Genomic DNA, 25062 nt, shown 5'->3' with positions numbered 1-25062 from the left:
GAGGGAGGACTCACTTAGCAAAGGCTGAAGGCAGGGATTTGAATGGCAGAGGCCAGGGGCCGCCGCAGACACAGCCATGCCTTGGGCAGAAGACAGATTGTAAGGAGGAGCTGGGAAGGTGACCAGCCCCCCAAAGCCTGGAATGCCAGGATGTTCCAGGGTGAAGGACAGACCTGAGCTTTTTTTTTTTTAACATCCTTATTGGAGCATAATTACTTTAAGCTGGGACGAAGTGAGAGTGGCATGGACATATATACACTACCAAATGTAAAATAGATAGCTAGTGGGAAGCAGCCGCATAGCACAGGGAGATCAGACCTGGGCTTTTGCTGAGAGTTGGTGGAAGGTCTCCTACCTAGCCAGGGCTGGGATCAGAAGCATGATAAAAAAAGTGGCTAGGCATTTTTATGGATGCAAAATACCTGACAGGCCTTACGGTGGGCTTGAGGCAGTCTTCATGAGCCATGCCTTAGCAGCTCTGGGGGCAGGGCCAGGCACCTCACATCAGAGCACCCCTGTGGCGCAGTTCAGAGCATCACTTCCACCCTTACTCAGGGTCTCTGGGAGCCTTGGTGAGTCCTAGCCTTGACGGCTTGTGGACTCAGGAAACATCTGGCCTAGCAGATGGCTTGAGGCCTCCTTTCTCCATTGTCCGGGGGTGAGCATCAGTGTCGCAAAGAGAGGCCGCGAGACCTCTTCTGGTCTGCTGGAATCCCATGCCTGCTGGCGTGGAGGGGGTGTATGCGAGCAGGTCTTCTGTTATCCTGCAAAGGGAAGGCAGCTGCAGGAGCTACTCCACCTCTCGTAACACAAGACGCTCTACCTCCTAAAGAATCAGGTGTCCAACCAGGTGCGCCATTTTGGTGTCTTTTCTGACCCAGCTCCATCTTTCTGCCGTTCTCTAAAGTTCTCTGCTGTTCCCTGTTGAGCTGGCTTCTTTGTGTTCACCCATTTATCTCACTTAGCAAACACTAATTTAGTGCTTACCATGTGCCAGGGACCTTTCTGAGGTTTTTAACAATTATGAACTTCTTAGGTTCCTGCAACACGAGGAAGGAGACACTGTGCACATCCCCATTTTATACATGGGGCAACAGGAACGTGGGAAGGTTCACTAGCCCGAGCTTACGCGAGTAAGTGGCAGAGCTCTTCTTCTCTTGCCTTTGTGGTTGGAGACATGTAGGAGAGCCAGACCACCCCTGAGAGGGGTTATGCTCTATGCTCTCCCACCCTCCCCAGCCCTGCCGGCCATGCCTGGGCCTCAGAGCCTCCAAGCTCAGGACCCTGGTGCTCATCAAATGAGGTGCCTTTGGCCTTGACCACAGCAGAGCATGAGCCTGACCAAGCCAAGAGTAACACAGCCGCCGGGCTGTGGTCTGAAGACCCTGCAGGCAGGAATCTGGGACCGTCAGCCCAGCAGGAGCTGCCACAGGTGAGCAGGCTTAGAAATCAGGACCACGCTGGAGGAGCCTTCGTTGCAAGTCAGAATCCTCGAGCTGCGTCTCATTACAATCAGCGTCAAGTGGCCAGAAGAGTTTCAAAGTACATCACGGTGCACCTCTTTCAAAGTCTGATGCCACTTTTAATTCTTTCTGAGAAATAAACACTTGTGAAGTCTCCAGGTTTTCTTACTAAGCGAAAAGCTTCCTCTTTGATCAATCATTTCATGTATATTTCAGGAGGACAGAAATCTGTCTGGCTCGCCAGACGTCCTTCATGTCCCTTTCTCTGCTGTGATTCATGAGTTCTCTGCCGGCTGTGCTTGCACACGGGGGAGGAGGGAAGAAGGGCAGGGCGGTTGTGTAGGCAGTGGGACGTCCTCGGCCGGTGATGAGCCATTTGCACCGCAGTCTGAAACGGCATCTTCTCCACCGAGGTCCCACCCCGAGGCAGGGGCAGCCAAGGCATCTCCACCACCACCCCCCAGCCAGGGGTTGACCAGGCTTATTGGGAATGAAGTTGGGGACAGAATTAAGGATGCATTTTCCACCCGTGGATGCTTTGTCCCCTGGAGCTGCTTCCCTGAGTCCACCTCCATCCTGGGACCCCGAAGGCAGGCTCTGCGGCCAGCCTCCCTTGAGCAGACAAAAGGTCAGGCAGATACCCTGTCATCCTCTGAAAAATGTGGTGATAAAATGCCGTCTGGAATGAGGCTTTCCCGTCTTACCTACTTGGAGAACTTTCAAGCTCCTCAGAATGCTTTCAAAAGCAATACAGTATCATCCTGTTTTAAAAAAGATGAATTTAAAAGTAAAATCCCCAGGGCTTCCCTGGTGGCGCAGTGGTTGGGAATCCGCCTGCCCATGTGGGGGACACGGGTTGGAGCCCTGGTCCAGGAAGATCCCACATGCCACGGAGCAGCTAAGCCCGTCACCACAGCTACTGAGCCTGCACTCTAGAGCCCGTGAACCACAACTGCTGAGTCCGCGTGCCACAACTACTGAAGCCTGGACGCCTAGAGCCCGTGCTCCGCGACAAGAGAAGCCACCGCAGTGAGAAGCCCATGCACCGCAACGAAGAGCAGCCCCCGCTCGCCGCAACTAGAGAAAGCCCGCGCACGGCAACGAAGACCCAACGCAGCCAAAAAATAAACAAAATTTTAAAAAATAAAAATAAAAACCCATAGAAAGGACATAAACCATTTTGTCAATTTTTCTGGGTCAGCCTAAGCCATAGAAAGGGAAGACTTGGACACCCTCTGACTCCTAATCCACCGGCGGCTCCATGGGACACCCCCGGCCTGCTCAGCTCTGGCCTTCATTCAGACAGTCCTGGGCTCTAAGGTGCCACCGCTCCCCGGATGAAAGCACAGGAGCCTAGCCTCCTCCGTATACTTAGATAGTGAGGAGTGCAGACCCGGGGTCCCCAGAGAAGAGGCCACGGGCACCAGCCACGTTCAGCACTGGTCCCCAGCTCCTGGGGAGAGGGCTGGAGTGAGTCTGTGCTTCAGGCCGTGGTAACAACGGCAAGGGCAACGGAGGCTGCGGTTCAGAGCGTGGCCCGCCCTACGCGCGTCACCTGCGTCATTTCAGCTCATCCTCGCCGGCCTCTCAAGGTGGCATGATTATTCCCTACATGCTCAGGAGGAAGCTGAGGCCCAGAGCAGTTCCGTGTTTTATGCCAGGTCACCTAGTCCATGCCAGAGCCAACATTCCCGCCTAACTCTAACCCCCCTGCCCGCCACTGCCCGCCCCGCTGCAGGGAGAGAGACGTCCCCTCTCTCCAAGTGTCCTAGCACTGGAGCTACCCCATCAGGGCTGGGAGAGACCAGCTGCTTCAGATGAAAAAACAAAAGCCCTGGATCCTCCATTTCTAGAGGCTCTGCTTGGTCAAGAAGGAATTGGGAGGTGAATGGCCCGGGAGGACCCAGGGCCACACCCAGTGGCTGCCCTGCTGATGTGGGACCCAGACTGGCTTCTGTCCCTCGTCTGCCAGAGCCGGCTCCTGCCGTCTCCCTTCCTTTGTACTTCCCAATCCGTGCTTGTGCATCCCGACCGAGACTCAAGGCTGCCTCTCGGGGCAAATCACCAGCCCTCTGTGGTTGGGGGTTGGACGCTCACGGCTGCTTCCTGGGCCTTCCCACGAGCTGGATGAGGCCATCCCGTGGCCACTTGCACCTCTTGGTCCCTGGCCGGCTCCCTCCTGTGCACCCCCTCCCTCAGCGCTGGCTGCCGTGAAGATCATTTCATCAGAGAAATGGAAACTGTCATGCTGGGCGCTCTTAGGAATGGGGGCTCATGGCACCCAGATGTCAGATGGGTCGTGCTTCTTCTCCACCGTAAGCAGAGCTGCATTTCCTGGAAGGCTGCGTCTCCACGTACCCAGAAGATGATGGACAACGGAGGCAGCATCTGCCGACCCAGAAGAATCACCCGAGCACGAGGTTGACGGCTGTCTTCTCCTTTGCCCGTCACCTGGATCCAGAGAGGACGGGGTTGAAGTCAAGCTGAGGAGGTTGCCGGGGAGAAGTGGGAAGGCAGCCCCTCACGGGGCAGGAGGTGGTTTGAGCAGGTGGGTGCTCAGAAAGACAGTCCCCAACTTCCGGAACGCTGATCCCCACCTCTGAGCCGTCCTCAGAAGCTGCTGCTGTGGAAGAACTGGCAGGGGAGAGCCTGGGTTTTGAAAGGCAGCGGCCGTGAACAGGTCTCACTCAGAGCATCAAGAGGGTCAGAGTCCCACAGAGATGCCAGAGAGAGGAGCGGTAGCCGAGCTGGGCACGGTGGTACCAGGGGTAGCAGATGGGGTGGTCAGGACGCACCTAGAGTAGCAGGCAGGACTCTTCCTTGGGAGGGTCAGGAATGGAAGGACCCAGAACAGGCTCCCAGGGCTCAGCCGCAAGGCTGGGTGGGAGGCTTTGGACTGCCGTCTGAACGTGTTGAAGGAAGGGAAACTACTGAATGGGAGAAAGTATCTGCAAATGATAGGACTGCCAAGGGGTTAATATCCAACATATATAAACAGCCTATGTGACTCCACATCATAAAAACAAACCACGCGGTTAAAAAGACGGCCAGAAACCTCAGTAGACATTTTTTCAAAGAGGACATGCAGATGGCCAAGAGGCGCATAAGAAGATGCTCAACATCGCTAATCACCAGGGAAATGCAAATCAAACCCACCGTGAGATATCACCTCACACCTGTCAGAACGGCTGTCATCACAACGAACAAAAATGACAAATGTTGGTGAGGGTGTGGAGAAAAGGGAAGCCTTGTGCACTGTGTATGGGAATGTACATCGGTGCAGCCAGTGTGGAAAACAGTATGGAGGTTTCTCAAAAGACTAAAAGTAGAGCTACCCTATGACCCAGCAGTCCCACTCCTGGATATATATCTGGAAAAACCAAAAACAGTAATTCAAAAAGATACATGCACCCCAGTGTTCATAGCAGCACTATTTACACTTGCCAAGATGTGGAAGCAACCTAAGAAGGTATGAGATATGTATATATGAATACCACTCAGACATAAAAAGAGAATAAAGTGTCACCAATTTGCAGCAAAACGGATGGACTTGGAGGGCATTATGCTCAGGGAAATAAGTCAGAGAAAGATAAACACTGTATGATATCACGTGTATGTGAAATCTAAAAACTACAACAAACTAATGAATAGAACAGAAAAGAAGCAGACTCACAGATACGGAGAACAAACTAGGGGTTACCAGTGGGGAGAGGGAGAGGGGAGGGACACTATAGGGGTAGGGGATTAAGAAGTACAAACTGTTAGGTATAAAATAAGCTACAAAGATATATTGTACAACACAGGCAATATAGCCAGTATTTTATAATAACTATAAATAGGAATATAAGGAATATAACCTTTTTTTAACATCTTTATTGGAGTATAATTGCTTTACAATGGTGTGTTAATTTCTGCTTTATAACAAAGTGAATCAGCTATACATATGCATATATCCCCATATCTCCTCTCTCTTGTGTCTCCCCCCCACCCTCCCTATCCCACCCCTCTAGGTGGTCACAAAGCACCGAGCTGATCTCCCTGTGCTATGCGGCTGCTTCCCACTAGCTATCTATTTTACATTTGGTAGTGTACATGTGTCCATGCCACTCTCTCGCTTTGTCACAGAAATGGCTGAGAAGAGGATATTGTAGACTGAGTTTCTAGAAACATTTTTACAGTTTGGGTTTGTCTGCAAGTCACCACTTCCTTTTAAGTTTTCCTTATGAAAGCCAATTAATGACAATGGCCGTCTCCCTGGAGATGGGCCATGGCACCATCATTGGTGCTAAACCCAAGACCGACCAGACCCTCTGTGCTGGCAGATTTCAGCTGCATATTGAGCCAGTGATCAGTAAACTATGGCCTGACACCTGTTCTTGTAAATAAAGTTTTATTGGAACACAGCTGTGCTCACTTATTTCTGTACTGTTTATGACTCTTTTCACGCTTGGGACAGAGACCTTACGGCCCACAAGCCTAAAATACTTATTATCTGACCCTTTGCAGAAAACAGTTACCAGCTTCTGCTTTACACTGTTCTTCAGCAATTTTGAACCTTTTACTATTTTTTAAAATTTTATTTTATTGAAGTATAGTTGATTTACAATGTTGTCTTAATTTCTGCTGTACAGCGAGATGATTCAGTCATCCATATATATAAATACATTTTTTTTCATATTCTTTTCCATTATGGTTTATCACAGGATATTGAATATAGTTCCCTGTGCTATACAGTAGGACCGTGTTGTTTATCCATTCTGTATGTAATAGATTGCATCTGCTAATCACAGACTCACAGTCCATCCCTCCTTTTCCCCTTGGCAACCACAAGTCTGTTGAACCTTTTACTATTGAAGAGATAGTGTACAGATCAAATAGTATTTCATGGGCAAAACAAATATTTAAGAAACAGACCATCTTTTCAATGGTGTTGTACAATCTGTAATCACCTGTGGTCCCGGGCAGGTCTTCTGTAGGTGATGGGCTGAATGAAACACCAGCTTTGGTGGAGTGGGGATGGGCTTTAGGGAGGTTGAAGCCACACAGAGAGGGAATGCCCTGCAGAAATTTGGTTTCCACATCCTCAGGTTAAAGAAAGGAGCTTCTGCTGCAGCTGCCATCCCAGATGTACCAACATCTGGCTCGGGGTGCAGATACACTAGCATTTTGTAGCTAATTAGGTGTTGACATGTGCTGTATTTCAGTGACACTTATTTTGTTAATGTACAATAGTATGACATGACAAAGAGACGATGGAAAACTCTGTCCAAGACCGTTCTTCTCTAGAATGCATTGCTGGTCCACTTTCTGGTGAGGAGGAGTTTTAGCAACGCCAGCCATGGAGCCATCTAATCCAGTCGCTGGCAGAGGAGGAAATCCACCTTTAATTAAGCAGCAGGTGCATCTTATTTTAGTCTAGAGAAGTTCCGTCATTATGCATCCATATATTTTAGTGATCTTCTTGGTTTGTCACCACGCAGAGATACAAAGTTCAGCTAAAGATCTTGTAAAATTCTTTCACATTCTAGATATTTTTCAACAAGATAAATTTTCCGATCAGTACATTGTACTGTGACTCTGGAACAAGTTGATGCCTTGTGGTCTTGGTAGAGAAAACTGCTTTTTAACTTTTTAAAAAAACAAAGTTCCTCCTGGTATTTTTCACAACATCAAATCAGATTTCAAAAAGCCTCCAAATAATCACCGTTTTTGTCTTCAACTTTGAACAAGCACATGCATTGTTCATGAAAGTGTGGACAGTTTTGACCTAGATTCCGGGCTGCTAAGACCACCTGGTCCGAGGTGTCTGCCCGTGCCAGGCTGGGCGCCTTTTGCCACAGCATCAAACAAGTCTCTCTCTGTCTGTTTCTCTCCCCTCTGCCCAACCCAGCCCTCAAGTCTGGACGACAGAAGAGGCAGCCGTCCCCGGTCCATGGTCCGATCCTTCACAATGCCTTCCTCGTCGCGACCTCTGTCTGTGGCCTCTGTCTCGTCCCTGTCATCAGACAGCACCCCTTCCAGGCCGGGCTCCGATGGGTGAGTCTGGCTTAGCAGCCGGGGAGGTTTGGGAGGGGATTCAAGGAGCCACCCAGGGCCCTGGGTTTGTTTCATCACACCTGAGAGGATTTTTAAAAATCAAAATTCTCTTTGAAATGGAGACCATCCAAGACTTTTACAATCATGGTGCCGCTAAGACTTGTAGAGTCTTGTGAATCTTTGAGGAAAAATTTCTCGCTTTGGGTACCACTTTGGATGAGGTTGCCATCAAATTGTAGAACCTCCAGGTGAGTGTTCAGTGCTTTTCAGCAAGTCCCGGAAGCGGTGTGATGCGTTCCTTGCCAGCCGCGTGCTTGTACTTTCCATCTCTTGCTCACTTCCGAGGTGTCACGCTAGGGCAGGACTGTCGCACACAGGCAGGCTTCCTTGGTTGCTGGCAGGGCCACCTTCTTTCTACAAGATCTCTTTGGAGACCTAGTTTTGCCCTTGAGCACCGGATGGCACAAAGCAACTAAGAAGGGATCAAGAACGGAACGGACGGGTGAACATTTCCTTGAGCTCCCACTGTGTCTCCTGCAAAGAGAACCTCGTTATTGACATTTTTGTGTGTTTTGTGACTAGCATATATGAAAAGTTTGTTCTGATGATACAGAAAGACAAAATGTCACATGCAATTTAAACAGTAGAGAAGAACTTCTAATTGGTTTGCTGTCGAGTTTGCACAGTTGTGTGTTTGTCCAAGCCCATTTGGTTTACAATCCATCATCCCATCCTATCAAACCCACAGGCTCCTGACCCCTGTGACACGCAGACACAGACTTCCAGAGCGCCCCAAGGGACAGCTCCAACCCAAGTGCCCTTTGTTGCCGACGACCAATGTACCCAATGAAGGATGGCAAACTGTTCCCACGTTTTTTTCCTAACAGTAATTTTTATCAGTGTCTGTTACTTCTAAGGCCAAGTCCACATGGAAAACCTCAATTTAGCGGTATTTAAATCAAGTGTGCTTGTCGCTGAGCGCAAGATCGCTAAAGAAACTTAATTCAGCTTCTCCGCAGGTAAATCCCCAGGCTAGTTATGAAAAGGTTTTTATATTTCCAGGAACGTAGGGGTGAGGGCAGGAAGTGATCTAGAGGTTTTAGATGGAGGAGTACTGTCCTGCACGTGTGAATACATGAGTGGGAATCGTTGTCTCCAGCCCTGGAGCCGTATTTGTTTAACCTTGAACTAGAAGGCATCTTTATTAGAGTCCAGATTTTTGTTCATTCTCGGGGTTGCCACCCTTCACCACCTAAGGGATGTGGAGAAAATGAGGCTTTGGTCTCAAATGGCATCAGTTACGTGCAGAATAAAGTTCGTCCTGTCGGCAGTTGGTTCTCATAATGTGAAAAATTTAAAGCTCAGCCTTTCTCTTGGTTCCTTGTGTATGCGTCTGGATTTCACAGCACAGGTTCTCCCCGGAGCTGTAAGATGTCCACTAATCCTTTGTTTCCCTACATGAATTATCCCAAGTTCTGCCAAACCTAGAATAAAATCCTGAAGATTTTTAAATTTTTGTTTATAGTAGAAGAGATATAATATTTAACACCTAATGGCTGTTGATTTAGTAGTTATTGTGTATCCAACTGCAAAAGTCCAGATGCCCAGAAATGCCGTAATAATCAAAGTCAACACTGGTGTATTTCATTAATCATTTTCAAGTTTTTATTACGCAAAAATTTCAGACATATACGAAGGAGACAAAATAGCATAATGAGGCCCTGTACCAGCCATGAGCCAGCCTCAACAATGATCAACTCCTAGCCCACACTCTCCCTCTTCCATATTATTCCGAAGCAGATCTCAGGCATCATATCATTTCATCCGTAAACATTTCAGTGTGAATTTCTAAAAGGTAAGAATTTACCAAAAACACAATCATACTACCTTTAGCACGTGTAAAAAGTGAACAGTAATTCCATACTATCATCAGATATCGGTTTTAATTTCCAATTGGGGCATAAATGGCTTTTTTTGTTTTCTTTTTAGTTTGTTTGAAACTGATCCTGATAAGAGCCCCACTTTGCAGCTGGGCTGCTGTCTCTCTTTAGTTCTCTTTTAATCAATAGATTTCCCCTTCTGCTTTTTTCTTTTCATTTCTTTTCCTTGTAATTTGTCTGTTGAAAACTCCAGGTTGCTTCTGGTGTCGTCTGGGTTTTGCTTACTGTATCCCCTACAGTGTTACTGACTGTGTTTCTCTGTCTTTCATATATCCTGCAGATTAGTAGTCACATCTAGAGGCTTGTGCACGGTCAAGCGTGAGTTGGGGACAGGATGACTTCAATTGGTTCTTCCATTCAGAAGGACGTTCGTGTCTCTCTCCCTTGCAGTGATGTTAGCAGCTACTGATAATCAATACCTACATTCAATACCTGCTGACCATCCAGTTTTTTCTTTTTTTTTTTTTACAAAACGTAGCAGATGTGATTCTTGCTCTCAGCAGTCGGCGTCTTCTATGGATTTGAAATGTGGTTTTGTGAATGACCCATCTAATAAGTGTTGACTTCCATGTTACCTCTCCCATGTTGGGGAGCCAAGGTGCTGGAATGGTCTTATTAAGAGCAGTGGTTTTGTTCTCAATGTCCCGTTCACAAAAAAGTTTGAAAGAAACCACAGCTAGGATGGCAATGTGACAGGCTTTCTAGATTTCCTTCTCTTACAATCAGTGTCCCCTTGAAGAAGACACTTCAATCTCCAGGTGTCCCAGGAAGTCAGGCTTGGAAGGTCTCAGTGAGAACTGGGGGCTCCCAGGGGCAGGCTCGGGACCTGGCCCCTTATCCTGACAGCCCGCGTTACGGGGGTGGGATTTGCCCTCCTGCAGGGCTCAGGGGCTGCCTGACATTGGCAGCTGAAGGGCAGGGAGCTTCCGTGAACCCTCTCAGCTGACCACTTTGCTTCTCTTAACCATATGAGAATGATGGGTAGACCAGTTTAAAAAACACATTTATCAGAAATCACAATATAGGCTATTTCTCCTATATGACTGTATGACTCTAGCTTCTTTTAAGAGATCATATCTCTTCTTAAATACCATTTTCATTCCATTTCATTTTGTGAAGGGGGACATCCAGCCCATGGTGCTTAGAGGTTGTGGAGACTCACCAGAAGGTGGCAGAGCTGAGACCCAGAATCTCTGTCTCAAGCTCAGTTCTCAGCTAAAAGTCTGAGGGCATCTCCACATCCTTGCAAGCTGGAATTGGCTTGTTTCTCACGGAGCCATCAAAGGGCTGTCAAATGGAAGCCACCTGTGTACCGATACGGACATTTCTTTGCGTTAGCATCTGCCTGTTTCTCCTCATTGCATTCGTGAATATTTCAGTATGACTCTGTCAAAGATGAGGGCTTCCCTTTTGAAATAGACCCCAAATACCATCCTCCCGTCGTAAATCAACAATAATCCCTGAATATAGTCATCCCATATCCAGTAAGACTTTACATTTCCCTCATCATCCTGTAAGTGTTCTATTTTTTTTCCAATTCGTTTTTATCGAGATTCAAAACTATAACCATTGCAGTCGGCAATATGTATCTTAAGTCTCCCTTGACCTTCCTTTTAAAATCCTTTCTTTCCTTGTAAAAGTGGGCATTTCCCAGGGAGCACCTGATTCATTCTGAGTGACTTTACATGGAGCTGCAGGGCGAAAAGCAGTGGCTGTCCTAGTAAGACGTCATTGATTTAAAGAACCGTTTCCTTTAGGTTTGCTCTGGAACCCCTCCTGCCAAAGAAAATGCACTCCCGGTCCCAGGACAAGCTAGACAAGGACGACCCAGATAAAGAGAAGAAGGACAAGAAGAAGGAAAAAAGGAACAGCAAACATCAAGAGATATTTGATAAAGAATTTAAACCCACCGACATTCCCCTGCAGCAATCTGAGGCTGTGATCCTTTCAGAAACGGTAATTTCCCAGGGAGCTCCCCCTCGCTCCGCGGTGGCTGCCGGGACCTGTCTATGTGGCACATTTAGCCAAGGGGGCTGTCAATTGGATTCCACTGCATTGGCTGTGAAATAGTCATTTGAAAATCGGGGTTCTCTCGCAGCCCTCCCCTTGTGTAACTGATGCTGCAGGGCATCCAGAGGCACAGAGGAGAGCTGCATCTCTCCGGAGGATGCTCGTCTTTGCCCCCGTGCTCCATCCTCCATCCCACAGGGGCCCCAGCCATCAGCAGGCCCCACATGGTTCTAGGCTCCGCAGCAAAGTTGGACTTGCTTCCATTAGACATCCGGACGTCTCTGGAGATGAACAGGTTGCTGTTGTTGTCAGAGAGCAGTACTCCGGGCCAGCTAACGCTGTTCCCTTGCCCCTTCCTGACCAGAAATCACTAAGCCACCGTTTCTGCCCGACTGTTATAATCTGCTCCGCTAGCATCCCAGAGCCCCTTCCCGCTGGGCTCTGCCAGCTGTACACAGGTCCGTGTCATCCTCCCAGCCTCGTGTGCTCCATGCCTAAATCCCTTGGCCATCTTTCAGAAGGACTTTCAGGGACTTAACGTGTCACGTGCTGGTGAGTTGACATTAAAGATGGATCCCCGGGAATCTCGCTCATTCCAGAGTCTGGGGTTGATGGCAGTGAAACCCAAGCAGCATGTGCTCTCCTCCCAGGGCTGGGCCTGGGGGGATGGGGGCTGCCTCTGCTCCCAGCAGCGCATAGCAGCGTTTGGAGTCTGGGGGCAAAAATTAGGCACGGACAGCTTCTGGGGTGAGCTGTATTCAGGACGTGCTATTTGTAGACCGGAGACAAAATAAAGAAGAGGCTCTCCGAGGCCATCAGTGTCAAAGGTCAAGTCAGGCTTAGAGCTGCCTCCCTCTCAAAATGGATGGACGTTTGCCTGTACGGTGGCCAAGAATGTGCCTGCCCTGGGCAGGGAGTCCATGACCTGTCCCGGCCGTTACTGAAGGGTTGCTTATCAAAGGGCTCAGGTGGGACCACCGTTTAATAAGACATACTTCACTGCTTGTTTATATCTTGAATACCAGAGGCTATGTTCCATCCAGACCGCACGCCGTGGAGACCAGCAGCCACGTGCCGCTTGGGTGTTTAGAGGTGGAAGGGAGACCCCAGAGCCACAACGCGGTCCTCATGAAGGCAGACGCCCTCGCGAGGCCTTTGCACACAGCTCGGACTGCAGCTGGGCTTCGGTGCTTCACTGCAGAGTGCAGGGGCCTGGGGCGGGACTGGCCACAGGCTTAGCACTAAATGCCCAGATGCAGCCTCGCGCAGTGGGATCCAGAGGCTTCTGACGAGCCCGCCCCCGGCCCCTGTGCTCTGTCCGCGCTTCTGGAAAGTTGGGAGACCAGCGACCCCGCTGGGACTGGCTGGCACCCCGCTCTCTCTAGAGTCCAGACACCATCACTGGGTGGGGGAACGAACAGCGACATTTTTTGAATATTTACTAAGTGCAGAGCCTGTGCAAGTCTTCCGTACATTTTCATTTAAGCTCCACTTTAAGATGTTAAAACTGAGGGCCTCAGAGAATTTGGGCCACGTGGCAGAGTTGGACAGAATTAAGTTGCGTGCAGAGAAGGGAAAGGACGTGCCAGGCTCAGCCATCATCACGGTATAAGCCTGTCCCTCCCCACGTGGCCCTGCTTTCCCGCGAGGATGCTAGTGAAGATGGGCTGAGTTCCGGCACAAAGTGCACCCCGCCCCCCGTGGCTGGCCTGGGGTACCCTCAGCCAATGCACAAGAATCCACCAAGGTCAGAGCACAGAACCTTGACCCTGCTGGCAGCCTCTGAGGAGTCTCAGAATAACCACCGCTGTAGCTTCAGGGGCCTCCTGACTTCTCGCTGGAGGCAGATTGGCTATTCTTGTCCAGCCCCGGTAGCAGTCTGTCCTCCGGGTTACAGCTGCTGGCAAGGTCTGTGAGTCCAGTTAGGCACCTGGAGTTTCCTATTCAAGCCTCCGTGTGCCTGTAACCGGCCAGGTGCTGCGGGACAGAGCAGGTGGGCTGGTGGGGTCCGTGAGAGGCAGGGTTACTGAGTGGCGGCAGTAGCCCCATTCCCTGGGGCGGCGCTGGGCTTGCACTGCTCTGTGCGTCCACCTGGCCTCCTCATGCTTCTGCAGAGGTTTTCTCTGTTCCCTCCACGGGGCTGGATTCGGCTTCCTGCCTGAATTTGCATCATCGACAATTTCATGACCTCTAGCTAAGCCTCTCAGAGTCTGCCTGGAGCAGGAGGGGCAGCCTCCACGTGCGGTTTGCATCTCACCAGTAAAATGTCCTCTGCTCCCCAAATTGTCAGAATGTGCACTTATGGGATGGGGTGGGAAGGATGGGAGGGGCACCTACGCAATCCCTGAATCCCCGTCTCCAGTCCCTATACACACGCACCCGAGGAGGAGCCCGAGCTCAGCAGGCTGTCCCAGACCTCCCGCAGCAGTTGAGCTGCAGGGAACTCATCGGTTTCTGCAGATGAGGGATGACACCTGGTCTCCGGTATCTCCTTTGTTGGCATAGTATAGTTCTGGAGGTCGGCTTGTTGGCCAGTGTCCCCTCAGTCTCCCGTTTACCAAAGGGCTTAAGCCTTCCTCCCCTCCTTCCAGCCTCAGTAGCCCCCGGGGAGGCCCTGCCTTTGCAGACCGCTGAGAGGCACATGCTGCCGCCCACCGGCTCTGCAGCTGACCCTCACCAGCAGGCCCAGGAATGAAGCCCCCGGAACCAGGCCCAGAGCCCTGCCCTCCCGCCCTGCCTGTCCCGGAGCAGAAATCTTGATTCCTCCTTCTCAGCTGGGTTAATAACTTTGCTAATGACTCCTACCGTGGGAGTATTTTGAACCGCTTGTGTTCCCCCAGGCCTAATGATCTGAGAGCAGGTTGTACGAAATAGATAAATAAAACACCCCGATGTTACAGTTGCAGGAAAAGGCTTAGGTGGGAAAAGTCAAGTGCATCCGAAAGTCAGAGATGGGGAGGATAAATGCAATGAAAAGTGGAAAGAATTCCTACTCAGTAATAGCGTAGCATGAGAGAAGAACCAGGAGATGGATAAAAAAAATCCTTCGGCAAGTTTCTAGGTTTTCACGTACCTGCCAAGAAAGACCAAGAAATTAGGTGCCTGAGGCGTTCCGGTCACTGAGCTGGTCGTTGAGTCCACTCGTGACCCTTTGGAGCTCTCCTTGTGTGCTCTCACCCCCACTGAATGGCCCACATTACACTTACGTCCAGGAAACCTGTGATGTGACATCAGCCCCAGAGTGGGTAAGGAGATTATTGTGAAGCCTGTATCAGTTTGCCAGGGCTGCCGTAACAAAGTACCACAGGCTGGGCAGCTGAAACGACAGAGATTGATCGTCTCACGGTCTGGAGGCTGGACGTCCAAGATCAAGGTGTCAGCCAGGCTGGTTCCCTCTGAGGCTGTGAGGCGCATCTGTTCCTGGCCTCTTCCCCAGCGTCTGGCGGTCGACCAGCCGTCTTTGGCCTCACTTGGCTTGTGCAAGCATCACCCTGATCTGTGCCTTCATGTTCACGTGGCGCTGTCCCTGTGTGCATGGGTCAGGGTCCAAATTTCCCCCTTTTATAAGGACGCCGGTCATATTGGATTAGGAGCCACTGTAACGACCTCATCTTAACTTGACCATCTGCAGAGACCCTATTTCCAGATAAGGTCATATTCGCAGGTGCTGAGGGATTAGGGCTTCAACATAGGGATTTTTGCAGTGAGACAACTCAGCCCATGATGGCTCCTAACTGTGCTCTTTCCGTCCCTCTGATGTAGATAAGTCCCCTGCGGCCCCAGAGACCGAAGAGCCAGGTGATCAACGTCATGGGCAGTGAAAGGCGCTTCTCGGTGTCACCGTCCTCCCCGTCCTCCCAGCACACGCCTCCTCCGGTCACACCGAGGGCCAAGCTCAGCTTCAGCCTGCAGTCCAGTAAGTGGGACACTGTCCACGTTTGAATTCCTGACGCTGCTCTGTGACCTCCCCCTTGATCGAAGTCTCTAAAGTTAGACCCACCCTCTCTGTCCAGCAGATGATGAGAGTTTTGACAAGCACCTGACTTCCTGGGAATGTCCCCTGGAACCAAAGCAAATCAGGCCAAAGCGCAGTCCTGGGCTCCTGCGCTCCCTGGGAGGAAAGCATGGGGCCCGTTCAGATGTCCAGACCTCCTGTGTGCTGGGGGTAACTCGAGACGCATGTGGAATGTCCTCCATTTCGTGTCACCAGATAGTGCAGCCCATGGGGGCGGGGTGGGGGAGTTGTGAGCCTTTTTGCGTCCAGGAGGAATGGGAAGGAAAGAAGCCCTGCCAGGCTGTGCTGAGGGGCTAAGAGTAGAACTTACTTTCCAGTTTTGCCCGATTTCTAGGGCCGCTCGATATATCACCACAGACTTGGTGGCCTAAAGGATCAGAAAGTTACTTTCTCACAGTCTGGAGGCCCGAAGTCTGAAACCGAGGTATCAACAGCCTTGCCGCCGTGTAGAGTCTCAGGGAGAATCTGCCCGTGCCTCTTCCGGCTTCTGGTGGATTCCGGCAGTCCTTGGCGTTCCTTGGCTTGTCAACGCATCACTCCAATCCCTCCCCTCTTCCCAGGCCTTGTTCTCTGTGTTTCTGTGCTCTGCCCTGTTCGTACAGGAGACTGGAGATTGGGTTTAGGGCCCATCGTAAATCCAGGATGATCTCCTCTCGAGATTCTTAACTAATACATCTGTAAAGACACTATTTCCAAAGAAGGTCATATTCTGAGGTTCCGGGTGGGTGTGAATTGTGGACAGATGCTGTGGAACCCACTGCAAGTGGTACCTGGCTTTTCACCACTCAAATCAGGCCGGCCAGAGAGGCAGCATCCTGGCAGGAAGAAAGTGGCAGGGAGTGAGGGCAGCAGCAGAACGAGGGCGGCCGGAGAAAGAGGATGGGGGGGACTTCCCTGGTGGTCCAGTGGTTAAGATTTCACCTTCCAGTTCAGGGGGTGCGGGTTCCATCCCTGGTTGGGGAGCTAAGATCCCACATGCCTCGTGACCAAAAAACCAAAACGCATTTAAAAAAGAAGCAAGGGCTTCCCTGGTGGCGCAGTGGTTGAGAGTCTGCCTGCCGATGCAGGGGACACGGGTTCGTGCCCCGGTCCGGGAAGATCCCACATGCCGCGGAGCGGCTGGGCCCGTGAGCCATGGCCGCTGGGCCTGTGCGTCCGGAGCCTGTGCTCCGCAACGGGAGAGGCCACAACAGTGAGAGGCCCGTGTACCGCAAAAAAGAAAAAAAAGGAGAAGCAATATTGAAACAAATTCAATAAAGACTTTAAAAATGGTCCACATCAAAAAAATCTTTAAAAAAAAAAGCGGGGGGACGGGGAGTACCAGCCTGAGGAGTGGCTTGTGCAGGGCAGCGAACAGTTGTCCTCAGCATCTGGTGTCTTCTTGCTGAAAGGGGAGTAGCAGAATCTGGAGGTGGTCCATCTGGTCAGGAGTCAGGGCTGCCACAGTAATGAGCCTGAGAGAGCCACGAGTTTCTGGGCTCTGCAAGGGAGATGGTCTCCTGGTATGTCCTAGTTTCACATCCTTGCACTATAACCAGTGATCTTCTTCAAAAATATTTTAATTTTTTTTTATAAATAGCTAAAAACAGGCACCATTGCAGCTGCTGTGGAGAACGCTTTAGGGGTTCCTTGAAATTAAACATAGAATCACCATAACCCCCAGCAAGCCCACTCCTAGACGTTTACCCCAGAGAATTGGACACAAGGACTCAAGCAAATTCTTGCACGTGAATGTTCATAGCTGCGTCATTCACAACAGCCAACGGGTGGAAACAGCCCAAGGGTCCATCAGTTGATGAACAGTTAAACTGAAATGTACATCTGGAGAAATCCCCATGCAGTAGAATATGATTCAGCCGTTACAAAGCAAGTTCTGGTACGTGCTGCAACATGGATGAACTGGAGAACGCTAAGTGACATAAGCCAGGACAGAAATACGATTCCAGTTACATGAAATAGCTGAAATAATCAAGTTCATGCAGACAGAAAGTCGATTTGAGGTTATCAGGGGTCGGGGGGAGAGCGGAGGGGGAATTGTCACTTTCAGGGTAGAGCCTTTGTGTTTGGGGTGATACAATTGATAGTGCTGACGGTTGTGCAACAGTGTGAATGTGGTCGATGCCACTGATTTGCACACTTAAAAATGGTTAAAATGGTAACTTTTAAATAAATACCGTAAGAAAAACAACCAGTCACGAGGGCAGTCATTCAATCAGAGACCACCTTCTTGCCCCTGGATTCAACTGCGAGACTTCCTCATAAATTGACACAACTCTTCCTAGGAAGCACTTTCCTAGGGAAGGGTTTTTCGTCAGATGCATCATCGGGGAAAACTTTAAAAGAGACCCAACAGCAAAAATGTCAGTTTTTCTCTCTTTAACATAAATGACACATTATTTCTAAGAGTCTCAACAAAGGCTGAGAAAGTATATTGCCTTAATGATCACTCCTCTGTCTGAAAGCAGCTCCTTTTTGCTTTGCTTTAAAAACGGTACTTCCCCTCCGCTTACTTAAAGCACCCGCCGCAGAGGCTGCTCCTGCTAATAACTGCGTTTCGTACAATTGGCTTTTCCTGGTGTGAGGGTTTTGAAAGGCAGGTGGCTGCTTGGGAGCTGTGTTATTAGACTTGGCTTTAGTGAAGCTCCCCGGCTCATAACTGCAGGACGCCTGGTGCAGCGTCCCGGCTGGGCTCTGAAAACTGCAGGCGTAGACAGTCCTTGTGACCCCAAGCTGTGTAGATGCCACCAGGGCAGAGGGGCCTAGGAGGGATCAGAATGGTCCCCGGTTGGGAATTCCCTGGCGGTCCAGTGGTTGGGACTCTGTGCTTTCACTGCTGAGGGTCCGGGTTCGGTCCCTGGTCGGGGAACTAGGATACTGCAGGCCTCAAGGTGCAGCATGCAGAAATAAATCAATAAATAGATAGATAAATAGTAAGTACATAAATGAACAGTAAATAAAATAAATAAGGGTCCCAGGTCGACACGGCTGTTTTTCCAGTGGTCTGATCTGTCCTTTAAGCTCAGGTTTTAGGCATCTCGTGATAGTTGGTATTCTCTTTCTAGAGCATGCCCTTCGGAGGCAATGCCACCCCTGGCCTCCTCTGCCCATCTCTGCTATCTTCTGTGCCCTGCTGACAAGCATTTCTGGGAGGAGAAGGGGTTCCCGCTTCCCTGCCACTCCTGAGAGAGCACAGAGCAGCTGTGTGTGCGTCCACGCCTGCTGGGGATGTGGGTTTGACTCTGATCCACCCTGTTTCCCAGGTTTGGAGCTGAATGGCATGACTGGACTGGACGCGGCTGAGGTTCCGCCCCCTCTGCCTCTTAAAGGCACCAGCGCAGACTATGGGGCCTTGACCGAGAACCTGGACCTGACAGGCCTGCCGAGCCCCCCGCCCCCTCCTCCTCAGCAGAGGGTAAGTCAGGACTCGGGGAGTGGGTGGCTCACATCCTTCTCCGCACCAGGTACAAACTCCTCCTTCCTCGTGTTAGCGTGTTGACTCTGGGCAAGCCGAGATGTGATTCCGAGCAGAGGTCACAGTGGTTGGAACGCCGGCGCGTGTGGTCTGTCATTCTGTGTCCTCGCTGCAGGGACGCACTTTCCCATGGGGCCCTCAGGACAAGGCAAAGGGGGAAGAACTCCAGCCAGTGGATCGAAGGGCCACTCTCGTGACCTTGGAGGTCACTGCACTTCTTAGGAAAGTGTGGTGTTGAGAAGTAGCTTTTGTATGAAGAGGTTTGTCTGACTTTTTAAGAAGCTGGCCAATGCCACACATGGTCGGGGGCCGGTGCTCCTGGACACCAGCCTCGCCCTTGAGAAGCCCAGGTCCCGGCAGTTCCTCCAGGCAGCCGCCCTCGCACCGGCCACTCCCGGGTGGGGACAGGCACTTGCTGCACAGAGAATCTGCAAAGGAGAAGCAAGGTTGGGCAAACTCTGTTCCCCGAGGCCACCCATCCCTAGCCACACCTCTAGCCCTGAAACCTACCCCACCCCGTTTAGATTCGGGGTGCTGGCTGCCGCAAGCATGGTCTGCCAACTCGAACCCTCGTCAACACTGGTGCCCAGGCTAGTCCCCCCTCAGAGACCGTCATTAATCGTGTCTGATGTGCTCACTGCTCTGGCCTCTGGGCCTGCCTACTTATGCAAACGTCAGCTAAAAGCCTGAAAAAAACACCTAAACCCATGCCTCTGTTACCGGCTCACGGCTCTAGAAACATTCTTTTGAGATCCCCCCGCATTCTCTCCTGCTTCTTAAGGCTGCTGTCACACAGGCCTCTCCTTTGTTCACTGGCCCGGCTGCGTGCAGAGGTCCGCGTGCCCACGTGAAATGACCCAGCAGCGCCGGGTGATCGCATCCAGGTTCATCCTCCCCCAGCCACGCTATTCACAGCCTAATGAAATTAAAGCCATGCAGGCTGAGGAGTAGAATATCCCCGATCACACGTGCAGCTGGTCAGCCTCTCTAACGTAATTATACGGCAACAGAACTCCTGTAGAAGAACATGGAAGACATGAGGTAGTCATGTGGCCACGATTCTTTTCGTAACAGCAAGCTGTGTTTTTCCCCTTCTAAAACAATATAAATCCTGCATTCTTTCTTCTTTCTTTCTTTCTTTTTTTTTAATGGAGACTTTTTCACTGAGCTTTCTGCAAGTTTATTATCTTCTTGTGAGAGGAGCAGAAGAAAGAGGGGATTTATTGACAGTATATTTATTCGATTATTCCTCTTGCGCAAGAAAACCAGACAAGCGGTGGGGCTTCCTCTTTGGTGCTGAAGGGGTGGTTCCTGCTTCCAAGGCTGCAGTGCCTTTCGGGTCAGCCCTCTGTCCCTCGAGATTCCATGATGGGGGACCGGCCGGAGAAGGGACCCGGTGCCCCATGATGGCTTTTTAGGAAGCTGGAACAGTTTGTAGCAACTAAGGAAATGTAAGTCTGACCCTTCCCGCGATTTTCACGACAGGTTAGAATAAAAAGAGACGCAGGGAGTTGAGAGAGATCGTTGATTGGTTGGGGTGTTGTTTTCCTAACAGCGTAGTTAACCGATTCCATCTTGATGTTCATATCTTTATTTTATCGGAAAAGCAAGAATGTCCCCCAGGTCTCCCTACACTGAAAATTCTGAACTTGGAAGTGTGAAGCAAGTCCATTTTTGTTACAAATCAATTCAGGGGCAACATTTGATGGTCTCGGTTTCTGGGACACATCCTCTGAGTTACTGCTGCCACTGCTGTTGGAGGAAGGACAGACATGCACAAGCTTCGGCTCCATTTATAAAGGGGTGTGAGTTCCATGAGATTAATTACCCAAGTCACCTTGCTGCCGGTGTCTTGTTTGACGTACCTGCAGTATGAGTACCCCTTCGGGAGGCATGCCTGTGGGTTAGGTGTCATCTCTGGAAGCAGCTGGGTTTCCAGGGGTGCCTCCCTTGCAGGCCCCAAGAGCTGTTGTGGGATAACGATCGGTTCGCCCTCCATGGGGGCTGATACATGTCCTCCTGTCACTCTCATTGACCAGCCTCGGGCTTGTAGTCAACTCTCTTTCTAGTTGTTGCCACTTTAAGCTGTCATTTCTTTTGAAATGCCTGTTACGACCGGTAGTCCGAGCTCTCAAGCCGCTCAGTGGTGATGAGCCCACCATGCACGTCTTTGGCACAGAGGGCAGTTGCGACTGTGGCCTGGCCCCGCGCCGCTCACACCGGCCCGCACTGTTTACTTCCATGTGTCAACAAGCAAACGCCTCATCAGAGCCAGAAATCGGTATTTCTTTTGACCGTTCCTACCAACTTAAAAAGATTTACAAGTCTGTTCTTTTACTTGCCTGGTTACAGTGTCTAAATATCATTACATCAGTTCTGTGTTTCCACATTGATTCTCTTCTCTCTCTTAAGGCCTAGATCACTTTAGTATTTGTGTGTCTCAGAATCAGGAGGAAATTTGGGCAATGAGTTAAGACACGGCTTCGTCACTGTTCTGTCCTTGAAACTTCTTTTCTCACATTGAGCTGAATGTGAACCTCCCCTGAGAGGCTGTAAACAGTGCACTCTCAGCCTTAGCTAGAGGCCAGTGCTTTGTGATCTTCTTCTGGTTTGTTCTACCTGTGGCATGTGCCCACTTATCCTGGTCTGTTTATTTGTTCCTCTGCTCATTCATTCACTCATTCGTTCATTTGTTCACTCATTTCTTTATTCATGTGGTCAACACACGTTGACCTCTTGTGCGTGTCACGTGCCCACCAAGAGCAAGGCCACCAACTGCCCTTCATCATTCACACCCTGACAGGTACATTCCGTTTCTCTTATTGCCGTTACGGTTATAAATCCATTTTTTTTGCGGCATGCGGGCCTCTCACTGTCGTGGCCTCTCCCGCTGCGGAGCACAGGCTCTGGACGCGCAGGCTCAGCGGCCATGGCTCACGGGCCCAGCCGCTCTGCGGCATGTGGGATCTTCCCGGACCGGGGCACGAACCCGTGTCCCCTGCATCGGCAGGCGGACTCCCAACCACTGCGCCACCAGGGAAGCCCGTAAATCCATTCTTGAGAACCTAAGGCCACCAGTGTCCCATAAGCCACGTCCAGCCCGCCGCCTGTCTTCGTAAATAAACTTTTATTAGAGCACAACTGCACCCGTTTCTTGATAAACTGGGCTCCCCTCATGAAGAATTTAAACACCCCCCTAGCCTTGTTCATCCTCCTCTGTTTACAGTTTGGGAAGCGACTGTGGATGAGAAACTACCTTGTCAACGGGTCACCTGGATGGTGGCCGCAGGTGCCACCATGGCCCACCTGCTGACCCTCTCTCGTGTGGTCTTGCCATTTCTGAGAGCAAAACAGGCCTCGCAGCCACCCACCCATGGAGAGCATCTCCAAGGACTTCGTCCCTGAACCATTTCGGGGCATCTTCAGGGGTCATGAGGAGGGGCCTCTGGGTGGTCCTCACCCCAGGAGGCTCAGCTGTGACATGGCCACAGGCTGCCTGGCTGGCCCTGGGTCCCGCTTTGCCCACATTCACTTGTCCTTAACCATTTCAGCTGCTCACTTATGAACCCGGTCCATTTCCAGGGGCCCTTAGGTCAACAGCACGTGGATTTAAAACCACCACCCAAAGAGCAGCGGTTACGCGTCTCAGGGGCTGGTCAGACGTGTGACGTACTACGTGTGAAATAGTGGCCGGGGCCACAGCCACGCGGTCCTGAGCGTGGCCGACCTGCCTGCCCCGAGTCACGAGGAGAGGGCAGTTCCCGCCCAGGGCTGCAGGTCGACCTTCCCTCACCTCGCCCCCCCTGCCGGCTCAGACCCCCCTGGAGTCTCCCCCGTTTTCTGTCTTCCAGCATCTCCCGCCTCCGCTGCCCAGCAAGACCCCGCCGCCGCCGCCTCCCAAGACGACGCGCAAGCAGACCTCAGTGGACTCCGGGATCGTGCAGTGAACGCGCAGCGCCCGCCAGAGAGCCAGCTGGTATCCTTCCTCTCCCTCCGCATCTTCTCCCACGTCTGGCGTTTACCTCATTGGGCCTGTGATGTCTGATGTTTAGTGCAATTGCTTTTCCTTAACAGGAGTTCGTCTCCAGCCACTGAGCGAGGGCTTTAGCACTGGGGAGCGAGGTGGATACGGGCCTGGGACGTGCTTTTATGTTTATCAAAGTCGGAGGCTTCTGAGTGTGTCCGTCTTGAGAAAGCCTAAGTCTTGCCCAGAAGTCCTTTCTTTTTGTGCCAAATGACACATTAGCAGAGAGGCCGGTTGACCTGAGTGGAGCGCAGTAAGAGAGCTTAGGCCTTCACTGCAGAACTGTGTAATAACAGCTTAGGAACCCTCATCTCTCGAGGCCAAACGCCGTCTGACTCTTGCAGGATGTTTTCTCAGACCCTCCTGGCTGCACCTGGTGGTGTGACTTTTTGTTGGTTGAGTGTCCCTTCAACTTACATCAGGCAACTAAGGTCAGCCCTTTCAGGGAAGTCCCTGATTTCCTTTGGTATACTTTAAAATAGGATATTTCTCCGCTACTGAACAGTTACTAATTTATGGAGTGGAGACACCATTTAAAATACTGGGATCAAGTGGAAAAATAAATGAGTATAGGCAGATCAATTTTCTCTCTTTTTCGAAAAACAATACGTAGACCACAGGAGATGGTTTTAACTGGGTGAATTCTTCTTGTGCTCATTCTGTACAGAAGTTTGTATATATGAGGGTCTTTAGAACTTGTTTTAATTTTTGTGGTCCTTCTGTTTATTGTAATACGTGTCCGCAAATGGTTCCCGATATGTGTTCTTAACGTTTAACTGAGGGAAGTGTAAAAAAAACCCAAATTAAGTTTTCTTGGTTTTTTTCCCCAAAGCTCAAGTCCTAAAAATCATTGTGGAGGATGTTTTAAAAAAAAAAAACTAACTTAGTATAACCTAATATTTTTATTCTACCATCTATATTTTTTTATTCACTATAATCATGATATTCTTCTAGTAGGCTCGAAAGTTAATCCATGACAACGAAAAATAAAATGTCATTTAAAACGACTCGCAGTGTCTGACATACTATGTTTTTATCCCTTGATGTAAAATCTAAAAGCCGCTGTTTTCCATTTTGCTTTCTTAAAGAGCTTTGTGATGCCTGTTTATCTGTATGTACATCCTCCTCAAACGCCGGTCTTAATCATCTGTGTTTAATTATCTCTGACTTGGAGGCCAGATAGACAGCACCCACACGCCTCTGCATGCGTCTCTGCGCGTCCTTACAGACAGAGCAGACCTGAGCCCAGCGAAGGCTGGAGCTCTCTCCCCTCAGCCCAACCCCGGGGCCCTCTGGCTGCACTTTACTTACATCCCCTTTTAGCCTTTTCAGCTGCTAATTTGAGAGAGGGCTTTGTTTACTGGGGTGTGTCACTGCACTTGAGGGGCAGCAGACTTCCCAGCTTTCTCTAAATCTTAGGCGGCAAGAAACAAAGAAGGCGCTGGGGTCCTGCTTTCCATCCAAATGTGTCCCTGGTTAAACACAAGGGTGTGACTCTGCCCCTTCTAACCAGGCCTCGAAGGAGGCTGCTGCGGAATCCCCAGGAGGCTTGGGGGATCCTTCGCTGGCTCCATGGCTGGTCCCCAGTTTATTCGAACTTGTAAATATCCAGTTCCCCCTCCCCCGCAGGGAATTTTAGACACACGTGAATATGGAATGGTTTTCTTCTTGAATTTTTACTCTTTGACCAACATGAATATTCATGCTCCATTGAGTATGTTAGAAACCAGATATTATCCACCATCCTAAGATAATTGCAGGGGCACACCCACCTGGGAGGGGCCAGCCTTTGGCCGCGGGTGATATTTGGAGAGTCAGTATTTCACTTCTCGCGGAAGCTCTAGCCGAAATTTATAAAAATAGTTCCTGGCCCTATGGCAACGGTTGTTTTTATTCTAGAACAGCATCTGGGTTCTAGTTCTCGCCCTGCACCGCCACATCCGCCAGGAAGTCTCACGGGATGATCTCTGGACTGCACACTCCGTCCGGGTCCCCCCCGCCCCCTGCCCCCCCCACACCATGTCCCCATCCCCCCAGCCGCCGGAAATTCCACGCTGGCCTCCAGAGCTGCCAGGTACGTGGCAAACACAACAGTTAGGAAG

At 50.5% G+C, this 25062-nt stretch overlaps 1 protein-coding gene across 2 annotated transcripts in view; it reads left to right on the top strand.

Annotated features, from left to right (window-relative positions):
- The window catches only part of DOCK1 (dedicator of cytokinesis 1), a 527045-nt gene extending 503202 nt beyond the window's left edge, over window positions 1-23843 (top strand). For both annotated transcript variants that reach the window (XM_060033849.1, XM_060033848.1), the window contains exons 48-52: window positions 7354-7499; window positions 11197-11395; window positions 15212-15365; window positions 18725-18876; window positions 22788-23843. In XM_060033849.1, the coding sequence (XP_059889832.1) occupies window positions 7354-7499; window positions 11197-11395; window positions 15212-15365; window positions 18725-18876; window positions 22788-22883 (747 nt within the window). In that variant the 3' untranslated portion in view covers window positions 22884-23843. The remainder of the gene's footprint in view (window positions 1-7353; window positions 7500-11196; window positions 11396-15211; window positions 15366-18724; window positions 18877-22787) is intronic.
- Window positions 23844-25062: the final 1219 nt, after the last annotated feature.

Source organism: Delphinus delphis, chromosome 16 (genome assembly GCF_949987515.2).
Source record: "Delphinus delphis chromosome 16, mDelDel1.2, whole genome shotgun sequence".
NCBI lineage: Eukaryota > Metazoa > Chordata > Mammalia > Artiodactyla > Delphinidae > Delphinus > Delphinus delphis.
Note: the sequence above shows the minus strand (reverse complement) of the source record. Positions and strands in the feature narration are given on the sequence as shown.